The sequence below is a fragment of the Tachyglossus aculeatus genome, chromosome X2 (genome assembly GCF_015852505.1).
Source record: "Tachyglossus aculeatus isolate mTacAcu1 chromosome X2, mTacAcu1.pri, whole genome shotgun sequence".
NCBI classification, from domain to species: domain Eukaryota; kingdom Metazoa; phylum Chordata; class Mammalia; order Monotremata; family Tachyglossidae; genus Tachyglossus; species Tachyglossus aculeatus.
In genome coordinates, this window is record NC_052100.1 from 6,044,207 (window position 1) to 6,055,739 (window position 11,533).

At 44.2% G+C, this 11,533-nt stretch overlaps 1 protein-coding gene across 1 annotated transcript; it reads left to right on the plus strand.

The window, feature by feature from the left end:
* The first annotated feature begins 2,692 nt into the window (after window positions 1–2,692).
* On the plus strand, window positions 2,693–4,196 carry LOC119949154 (rho GTPase-activating protein 24-like). Its single transcript, XM_038770700.1, has 2 exons — window positions 2,693–2,967; window positions 3,931–4,196. Exons 1-2 carry the CDS (start codon window positions 2,693–2,695, stop codon window positions 4,166–4,168), a joined length of 513 nt encoding a protein of 170 aa, XP_038626628.1. The 3' UTR covers window positions 4,169–4,196.
* Window positions 4,197–11,533: the final 7,337 nt, after the last annotated feature.

Here is an 11,533-nt window from a genome sequence, read left to right on the forward strand (position 1 = left end):
TCCCCCACCCCTGGCGCTTAGAACAGTGCTCTAAGCAGCGCTTAACAACTGCTATCATTATCATTATTATTAATAAACACTTGAGCACTGTATTTGCAAGCTCCTTGAGGCCAGGCCTACTGTCTACTAATTACAATGTACTCTCCCAATTAGTAGAGCGTAGAACCCCAGGGTACGGACTCAGTATATATCACTGATCGATGGGTAAATTAAACCCCCTCCTAGATGCTCGCTCCCTCCTTCCTCCCTGACTCCTGGCAACCGTTCCAAAGACCTCAACTTTTCCAAAGAATCAATCAATCGTATTTATTGAGCGCTTACTGTGTGCAGAGCACTGTACTAAGCGTTAAAGGATTAAGTTCTCAATGAAATGCCTCAGCAACGAACCTTGCTGATGTAAACCTATTTTCCGCCCATCCTACTCGAGCAAGTGACAAATCCCACCGGCTAATTTGGGGAAGAGGTGGGCAAGCCTGCCACCTAGTGCCCATCCTCATAATAACCACATTTGCTTTTTTTCCACGGCTGTGTTTTTCCATCATCATCCTCAATCGTATTTATTGAGCGCTTACTATGTGCAGAGCACTGTACTAAGCGCTTGGGAAGTACAAATTGGCAACATATAGAGACAGTCCCTACCCAACAGTGGGCTCATAGTCTAAAAATCCAGCAATCAACAGCATTTACTGAGGGCTTTCTGTGTGCTGAACACTGTATTAAACGCTTGGGAGACTACAGTAGTTAGTAATCAGGTTGTCCCGCAAGAGGCTCACAGTCTTAGTCCTCCTTTTATAGGTGAGGTAACTAAGGCACAGAGAAGTTAAGTAACTTGCCCAAAGTCACACAGCTAAGGGGCAGAGCTGGAATTCGAACCCAAGACCTCTGACTCCCAAGCCCGTGCTCTCTCCACTAAGCCGCGCTGATTCTCTGCCACAATTATAATTATTATTACAGTCCTGGCTCAACCTGCTGTGACTTTGTGCAAGTCATTAACCTCTCTGGACCTGTTTCCGCATCTGTAAAACAGGAACTCAATACTTGTTCTCCCTTCTGCCTAGATTGTGAGCCCCAGGTGGGGCAGGGACTGTGTCTGGACTGATTATCTTGTGTCTACCCCAGTTCTTAGCATAGGGCTTCGCACACAGAAAGTGCTTAACAGATGCCACAATGATCATTAGCTTATTAGCATTTATTTGCATTTCCCTTCTTCCCCTCAGTAAGCATTTCAGCTTCGTTCCATTGCCTTGGGTGTGAAGGTGGTGTAGTTCCTAGGAGGGAGGGAGAGACAGGGAGAGGAAGAGAGAGACAGAGAGACATCATCATCTCTCCCGTCTCCCCAACCCACCCACGGGAAGCTAATTTATGCCTTCTGAGACAAAATGCCAAACCTCAGCAGTTGGCCAAGACAAGGCAAACTCTGACCAGCCAGAGCACTCAGTGAAGTTGGCAATCCACGGGGAAAGGACAGGAACAGAATCTGTTTTCATCAACCTCTGTGACAGGAAGCTTGTTGTGGGCAGGGCACACATTGTCGTATGTACTCACCCAAGTGCTTAGTACCGTAGCAAGTAGCTCTGCACAAAGTGCTCAATAAATACGACTGATTGTGATTGGTGTGTGAATAGGGTTGGCTAGGGGCGACGAATGCAGCTCAATCAGTCCATCAACCAGTGGTATTTATTGAGTATTTATGCAGGGAACCGAACTAAGCGCTTGGGAGAGTACGATAGAGTTAGTAGGCCCGATCCCTGGCTTCAAGGCGCTTAGAGACTACTGAGTGTAGAGCACTGCACTAAGCCCTTGGAAGGGGATGATATAGTTAGTAGACATAAATAATAATAGTAAGTGTTTATTATGTGCCAAACACTGTTCTAAGTGCTAGAGTGGATACTAGCAAATCGGGTTGGACACAGTCCGGGCCCCACATGGGGCTCACAGTCTCAATCCCCATTTTACAGATGAGGTAACTGAGGCCCAAAGAAGTGAACTGACTCACCTAAGGTCACACAGCAGATGAGTGGCGGAGCAGGGATTAGAACCCACAGCCTTCTGACTCCCCAGCCTGTGCTCTGTCCACTGTGCCATGCTGCCTCATGATCCTTGCCCGCAAGGAGTTTAGAGTCCGTGGGCACAGCACTGTACTAACCACTTGGAAGTGTACAACAGAGTTTATAGACAAGATCCCTGACCTTGAGGATTTTAAAATCTAGTGGGAGAGATGGACACTATTGTTGTATTGTTCATTCATTCAGTTGTATTTATTGAGCACTTACTGTGTGCCGAACACTGTACTAAGCACTGGGGAGAGTACAACAATAGACACATTCTCTGCCCACAGCAAGCTTATTGTTCTATTGTACTCTCCCAGTACAGTACTCTACACACAGTGCTCAATAAATATGATTGACTGGCTGACTGGTAAGGCGTAGAAGACAGACTGAAGTGAAAGGCGACAAAGGCACGATGGCTTGAAGAGTCACCCGATACCAAAAAAAATAAAAATAAAAATATCTGAGCTTGAAACCAAATCTGGGCTCTGAAAATGGACTATTTCCAAGTGGCTAAAAAGCTCCAAACAGCTGCGAGTGCAGAACAGCAGTGAGAGGCTCGCGAGGGGAGCTAGACAGCGCAGTGAGCCGGAGACAAACTTCCACAGGTTCCACCTGGGTTTTCTCTGCGTGTCACGGAGGCCATGAGCCCGACGAGCTCGGCCTCTCGGCCCGGTTCCTCCCATGAAGCCGCGCTCGGAAAACACTCCAGTTTGGGATCTTCCAAAGCTTCGGTCAGTGAGCCAAGGGTGGGCCGTTCTCCATTGGGAACCCAGGGGTGCTTGCCAGCCAGCCTCTCGGGCCTCAATTTCAGAAGCCAAGGCCCTCCCTACCCTGGACCTTCACTGCAGCCTCTTCTGGGGAGCCTGAGACGGCGGCTATCTAAGCAGAAGGCAGAATACGAAGCTAAAATTCAAAGGTAAAAAAATGGGGGGTGGGGGACGCGCTTTTTGAAATGGAAGACAAAACCAGGATCAGCCCTTCCGGCTTTGCAGTCACCCTTATTATTCTTATTTTTATTATTATGGCATTTTTTAAGCGCTTACTATGCGTCAAGCACTATTCTAGGTGCTGGAATAGATACAGGTTGGACACGACATCTGCCCCACAGTTTAAGTAAGAAGGAGAACCGGCACTGAATCCCCATTTTACAGATGAGGGAATGGAGGCACAGAGAATTTAAGTGACTTGCCCACGGTCACACAGCAGGCAACTTGCTGAATCAGGGTTATAACCCAGGTCCTCTGACTCCCAAGCCTGTGACCTTTTCCACTAGGCCATGTGTTTTAAATAGTGTCAGTTGAAGAACACCTCATTCATTGAATGAACAATAAACAATAGTGTCATACAATAATAACAGTGTATGTTACGGTCTTTACTCCTCACACTGTCTTAGGTGCAACAAGGCCTAGTGGATAGATCACAGGCCTGGAAATCAGAAGGACTTGGGTTCTAGTCCTGGCTCCACCACTTTAGTCATTTGTATTTATTGAGTACTTACTATGTGCAGGGCACTGTACTAAGCACTTGGGAGAGTACAACAGAATTAATGGTGACGCTCCCTGCCCATAACAAGCGACTTGTCTTGGGCAAGTCACTTTGCTTCTTTGTGCTTGCTGCCTCATTGGCAAAATGGGGATTAAGACTGTGAGCCCCACATGGGACATGGACTCTGTCCAGCCTGATTAGCTTGGATCTACCCCAGCACTTAGTACAATGCCTGGCACATAGTAAGTGCTTAACAAATGCCATAAAAAAATTATTAAAATAGCCCAGGCCAGGAGGAGGGTTGGTGAACAACAGAAGGGTTTTGCTAGGGGCAAAGAGCTGACGGGAGATAAATCACAAGGCTAAAATAACCCCTCCCCATTTCTCTGTACAGTCTGGAGCAGCATAACCAAGAGCTACAGCTGGAGGTCTCTAACCTGCGGTCAAATTTAGAGCAGCAGAGGAAATGGTACAGTTTGGTCGAGATCAAAATGCAGAACGCAGAGAGGGCCCGGAAAGATGCCGAGAGAAGAAATCAAATGCTTCAGAGGGAAATGGAAGAGTTTTTTGATACCTTTGGGGAACTAACCAATGAAGTGAAGAAGACAGAGAGAATTGTTCAAAGCTTTTAATAATAAACCCAATCCAGCTTTCCCATTTTAAATATTGGCCGGCAGAAAATGTGATTCCCAAGTGGAATCTTGGCTGGCATTTTTATATATTTGTATGTTTTCAGGCAAAAATATGGGGAATATGTCCTGCATTACAAGTACACTTCACTGCATCTGATACTGAAGAAAGCAATTTAATGTCATTGCCTCACTAATGAGCAAATCAAAGGAGACAGAAGTGCCTGTTGACACAATATCTAGGAATTTTAATCCTGATGGGGATACAATTTGGAATGTATCAGCACTGTGATCCAAATTAGTCATGCCCTTTTTTAAATATGCCTTAAAAAATTATTCAAATTTGGGTCAGCTTGTCCAGGTAATTGATATTTCCCTCTAGACTAAAAACTCCATTTGGGCAGGGAGCATGTCTACCGACTATTATATTGTACTCTTCAATAGTGCTCAGTCCACAGTAAGCCCTCATTAAGTGCCACTGATTGATATTTCATGTGAATCAAGCAATCTTGTAGAGATCAGAACATCGATTAGCCCATTAAAAATTTCAGTAGTCACTGCACACCTAAATCCCACAGAACCCCACCCACTCAATTCATTTCCTTGTTACTTACCACCTTCACCACCAGTTGCCATCTGAAGAAGGGGAGTCAGCTCTGTGGGAAATTCTGTAATTGCAGCTGCTTCTTCCCCCTCTCTGGGGAACCTGCACTTAAATTATCTGGGCCTCAATTTCTTCTCCCATAAAATGGGGATTCAATACTTGTTCTCCCTCCTATGTGGGTTGTGAGCCCTACTTCAATCAGTTGATCAAAAGTATTTATTGAGCGCTGTGTGCAGAGCACTGTTCTAAGTACTTGAGATAGCACAGGTTAACAGAGGGAGACATGTTTGCCGCCCACGAGTTTACAGCCTAGGGAGGCAGCCAGACATTAATATAAATTATGGATATGTACATAAATGTTGTGGGGCTGAGGATGGGATGAAATGTCCCCAAAGTACAGATCAAAATTCACTGATGACCCAGAAAGGAAAGGGAGCTGGGGAAAAGAGGCCTTGATTGGGACAGACTTCTTGGAGATGTCACCTTAATAAGGCTTTGAAGGCGGAGTGGTGGTCTGGCGTATATGAAGGGGGAGGGAGTTCCAGGCTAGGAGGAGGATGTGGGGTAGGGGATAGATAGTGACACAGATGAGATCAAGGCCCAGTGAGCAAGCTAGGGTTAGAGGAGCGGATTGTGTGGGTTGGGTTGTAGTGGGAGGTCAGTGAGGTGAGGTAGGAAGGGGGAGAGTTGATTGAGGGCTTCAAAGCCAATGGCGAGGACTCTCTGTTTAATACCTCTTTTACTTCCTTCTCTCTGAGGTCTTGATTGGGGCTAGGCTTGCTTTGAAGGTGGGAAAGATCTAGAGTGCTTGTGGGCTGCTTTTCTTCCCACCTGTAGGGCAAGTGGCAATGAAGGAACATCGGGACCAGCGTAGGGTGGGGTTCATCGAGTTCCTCAGTGCTAAGGGTGCTAAAATGGTACACCCCAGCAGGCCTTTGGAGTGAGAAAAGATGACACTGAGAAGCATTAGCTTTTCTCCATTTCTGGGGTTTCCTGATTTCTAAAACCTGTAAGCTTGCGGTCGAGTTACAGAAATAAGTTGACTAGCCCAGGGGCTATGCCAGTGAGTGCTCCAGCAAATGATGTATTCAAGTGCCCATTTGATTTTTCTAAACCTCATGATGTACTGGGAAAAAACACTCCTCCGTAGGGGGAAGGCACAGTTACTGACCAACACCTAACAGTCAAAGGGTCTCAAGACTTTTTTTTAAATAAGGGAATGCCAAGAAAGTGGAGGGAACCCCTCAGGTTTTGATGTTTCATTACTTGGAGTATGACAGGTTTTTCTGAATAAATTCTAAGTGAGAAGCTGGATCTTTTTATGAACAGAAAACAGAAACATTACAAAAGTTACTTCAAGTGTAGGAAGTCTCACTTGAAATTCATCTGGTCAATCAATGGTATTTATTGAATGCTTACTACATATAAAGCACTGTACTAAGCACTTAGAACACAGCTTGAAATATAGTAAGTTCTTAACATACAATAATAATGGGGAAAGTACAATATAATAGAGTAGTTAGACAAAATCCCCGGCCACAAAGAGCTAAATCTACGAGGGGAGACATCAACAAAAATTAGATAGGGGAGAGAGTAGGGAGTATGTCTACTAACTCTGCTATATTGTACTCTCCCAAGTGCTTAGAAATATGCTCTGCACCCAGTAAGCCCTCAGTCAATCGTATTTCAATCAATCGTATTTATTGGGCGCTTACTGTGTGCAGAGCACTGTACTAAGCGCTTGGGAAGTAAAAGCCGGCAACATATAGAGACAGTCCCTACCCAACAGTGGGCTCACAGTCTAGAAGAATATGACTAATATTCAGTGAATATGACTAATTGTCTGAGAAGAGATATGTACATAAATGCAGTGGGGCTGGGGTGAGAATCCAAGTGCTTAAGGGATGATGGCATTTTTTGGCTGTCCAGCTACTGCCAACTGGGTAGCAATATGCCAGACTTGGTCATGCATATCAGAAGGCATCAGGGGACCCAGAGCTATGCGGAGTTGAAACTGACAGGTCTTCACGAAGAGAGAAAGCAAATTTTCAAATGACCCAAAATGTCTAAAATAAAGAAATCAGACATATCTCTCAAGTGTTTGCGATCCAAACATTTATTCTTATAGTTTCTTTAGGATGTTTTAAGATCATTTAGTTTTCAAAAAGGCTTTTAAGGAAACCAAATTATACATGACAGAACTAGGAGTTCCAAATGAATTACTGACCATAGCCTTGTGAAAACGCTAGCCTACTTAAAAATCAACTGGAAAACAAAGGAAGCACAATTACCATCAGTGAAAAACTAAGTTTCTTCTGAGGGGTAAAACTTATTTTGGAAATTAAATCCAGCATGAGACACAGAGAGTCACCGCCATTACACAAGAATATCTTTGTATTGCACAAGCAACAGGAACGAAGAAATGGCATCACTGGAACCAATTTTAGTAGGCAGTATAGGCTAAATATTAGTTACACGGATTTCCAAGCAAATCATCTCTTCGGAAATCACCTACAGGAACTGAAGTTCGGTTAACCGTTCTGAAGCCAATTAGTTGGTATAAGGCTGTCAGTCCCGCCCCTTTTCGTTCACTTCCCCATCTGACTGCCCAAAAAGGATGTGCTGAAAAGGTGTTATTTTTCAGGTTAGGGCAAGAGCTGATAGATTCAGACACTAGCTAGAAAGTGCTGTAGATTTAAAGGAGAAACCAGCACATGGCCTTTGTTAACAAAGAATATCCAAAAGCAATGGCATTTTGGAGGAAGAGGCAGGAAGCAGGGACTTTCTATCAACTCTATTGCACTCTCCCGAACACTTCATACAGTGCTCCTCACACAGTAAACTGTAAGCCCCTGGAGGGCGGGGGAATCAGATCTACTGACTTTATTGTATGCTCCCTAGTGCTAAGAACAGTGTTCTGCACAAAGTAAGCCCTTCATTGATGCAGTTCCTCTGTTCCTCTCCAAACTGACCTTGAAATCAACGTAGTTCCGTTTCCATTCTTAAATCAAGAAAACTGGAAAAAAGCCACATTTTGAATAGAATTGGGGTGTGCTGATACAGTTTTCTTGTTCAAAAACCTTACCCAACTAAAAACAAGCTTAGCCAAGAGCCACCAAGGAGATGGCATGGCTTTGCGGCTTTATAAAGAAGGAAGTTTTCCAGCAGGAAGAGTGCAGCTTCCGTCAAAGTCTGAAAGGAACAACTCCAAACCCATTAAAAGAACTTTCTCATTGAAAAGAAGGGCCCGTGAGGAGGGAGAATGAACAGAATTGAAGTCAGGCCTGGACCTGGAGGACATCTGCCATTTCTGGCAAAAGACAGGATCGATACCAGCGATGGTTTTGGCTAGGTTCTGCCTGGAGGTGGTTGAATGGACAGGGTTGATTCTCAAGGCTTCTTTTGAGCCCACGACTATGTTTACAACAATCCCAAAGTGCCTCACGAGAGAAAATGAAGTGGTACATGGGGTCCACAACCAGCACCATTAAGAATCCCGAGCAGCATGGCCAAAACGAGTAAAACAAGTCAAAGGCCCGGCAAGGGCTCTGACTGACCCTGTTGGGCCTCTGCTAATCCTCCTCCTCTGTGTGCCTCACCTGTCGCCTGCCCACTTTTGTGGCCGCCCTCTGTTCCGCTTCCAAAGCCAGGTGCCAGAAACTGAGACTGCCTGTGGAAAATGTGGCCATGTTTTCGCCACAGAACCACGAGTAAGTTTTTTCTAGTCAATCTGAAGAGACGGTTGATGCTGACTGAAACCTCGATCACTCCGACACGCTTCCCTCGCCGGAAATGGAGATGGAAATATTAGCTATGATCCCCTTCCGCCTGTCTGGAAAACTGGGGGACTTCCCTCCTCTCACTTTCTGCTTTATTCACTCTGTTGCATTGTAATCCCCAAATGATTTTTTTTTTTAATGGTATTTGTGAAGCATCTACTCTGTGCCAGGCACTGTACTAAGTGCTGGAACAGTGCCCTGCATCCAGTAAGTGCTCAATACATACCATTGATTGATTTGCATAGAAAAACTTAGATCATCATAATTTCTTCCTGGAAAATAGCTGTAGTCTGTTCCATTCAAAAATTTGCCCTGTTAACCTAGAATACTATTGTTACGTCTGCAATGAGCTGAATCACACATAGTACAATTTAGGGGAATGCTGATTTCTGACACCTTCATTAAGCACCAATGACCTTGATGGCAGCCACCACAAGTACTGAAGTTAGACAGAATTTTTGGTACATTAAATTTCTGATACGGTGTAACTGTTACTCGCAAAGCAGCAAGTCAAGGGATTATTAGGAGCTTCTAGAAAATCACTTTCACTAAAATTGGCAGTGAAATCCATTCTCTCTTTTCTTTTCAGTTGTGAATGCTAGCCATCACACCATACCCTGACTTTTCAAGACTTCGCAACCAATGGCAAGTGTTGCAATCATTCCCTGTTTCTCACACTCAAAGCCTGCTTTGCATAATAGCTGACAATCATGGGGAAGTGTAGAAAACATTGGCGTGATTCCACGTTCCCTGCTTAGATCAGTGAATGTTAACAATCACGGATTTCCTCCTTTTCAGGAGCACAATTGCTGAATGAGTATTAAGCCCCGGTGTAATCCATGTTGATAATCAATCAAGGGTACTGAGCAGATTACTGTGTGCAGAGTACTTGAGAGAGTACAATGTAACAAAGTTGGTAGACATGTTCCCTACCCACAGGGAACTTAGTCTAGAGGTTCTACATATATTGGAACCACTCTCCAAAGTGTTCTTGATAAGGTTTCCTCCATTATACACTATCACCTGAAATTCACATTGAAAATGAAAACAATCCAGAGGCTCTATTGATTCAAAAATTTGACTCTAAATATCCCAACCTAATAATTAGAGTATTAAGTGCTTACTACGTGTTAATCTCTGAGGTAAGTGCTGGGGTGGATCCGATACAATCAGAATGGATACAGTCCCTGCCCCACATGGGACTCACAGGCTAAGGGGCGGGGAGAATGGATAAACTATTACCGTGTTCAATTAAAGCTTCGTCTGCACTCAGGAAGTGGCTTCATTTGTCAAGGGGGCACAAGACATCGACAATCACAGTAATAGAGCACAACCATCATGACGCCCGAAAGGAGACACATTTTTTGGCTTGAAGTTTCCATTGAATTTTTGGTAATAGTTCCAAATGGCAAATTCCATGGTCCCCAGAACTCTGGGCTTTACAAGAAGTCAAAAATGGGAATTTCTCCGGTCCAAGTGCACCCCACATTACATGAATAAAACTGAAGTGCCCCCCCAACAAGTAAAATAAAATTAAAATTCTAACAGCATTCCTATCCCGTTTCAGGCTCCTCCAGGGTTCACCTAACTCAGATAGTGCTCTTTGCAGCAGACCCCGCTGTCCATGATGGGTGAAACGTGACTGACAGAGGATGACAAATGGGGTGGCGTTGCTATTCACTGCTGCATCTGTGCTACGTAAACCAGATGTAATAAAATCTGAGGCCCGGTGATACTTCCCACTAGAGGACTGCTGCCCATAAATGTGGTGGTACGGGTCCAGAGGAGATGGGAATTCTTAAAATGCGGTGGAAAATGCGTTGCCTCTGGTACTGTGGGTTTTAAGTCTTGGAACCATCATAAAAAAACAAACTCATTGAACATTACTTCAGGGAGAGTCCACCATAACACAGATGGCTCCTATGAAGGCCTCAGAGGCAAATCAGCTGGGACTTGACAGATTAAGACAAACATCAAGAATTGCACTTAAAAACGAATGGGTTACAATGCAGGCTGTGGAGAACAGACCAAGTGTAACGGGCTCCATTCATTAGTTCCCTTTGGGTAAGCTGGGCTATTTCATTCAGGGCCCTCTTAAGCTTTAAGGTGCTACATTTAAAAGTGTCCTCCTTCCATCCCCCCACGATGAACTTCCAAAAGAATAACGAAAACTGGCTCCCCACCCCTCCCTCCAGTTAAAATAAAAAAAGTAAATTAAACATCTGCTGATGCCCCTCTGCAAAGATTCTGTGCCAAGAGGTCATTTCTCACACACACACACACACACACTCTCTCTCTCTCTCTCTCTCTCTCTCTCTCTCTCTCTCTCTCTCTCCACCAAAGGAGAAAAATTTTTTACTATAGTTCTTTAGATGTTCCTGCCTGAATCTTATCACCATATTTGTATTTTCTAGTAAAATTTGTCTGGTTCACAATGTTCAATAGAAAACCACTTTTTTTCTTCAAAGAATAACCCCAACTTGCTTTCTCAGTCTAGCACCAAACTGTTTCCAAATTCCAATGACAAGATGAACGACTTGACAAAATGGTGCAGACAGAGCCTTGTTTTGACATTGTACTTTGACAAGCTATTTAGATCCAACAACTCCCAAAAATACATCCACTAGAATACTAGAGTTTTCAAAATGACAACATAAGAGGTTCATGAGGGGGAAAAGACATTGTTAGCAGAGCTGAAATTTAAATGGTTTGAATGCTCCAGTTTTGCAGTGCCCTAGAGCTACTCAGTCTCTCGACCAATACAAACGGAAAATAAAATTGGTGCTTTTTTCCAGTGAACAGTGGAAACAGATCACAAAATACTGAACTGGTTTTTCTTTATCTCATGATCCCTGCCTCCAAAAAGGATCACTGATCTTCACTTTGGCTAATCACAAGGGATAAGGGCTTTCTAAAGACTTTTCACAGGACACCTGAGGAATGAAGGCATGGAGTGGCTTGTATTGTCAGAATGGCTCCTTTCAC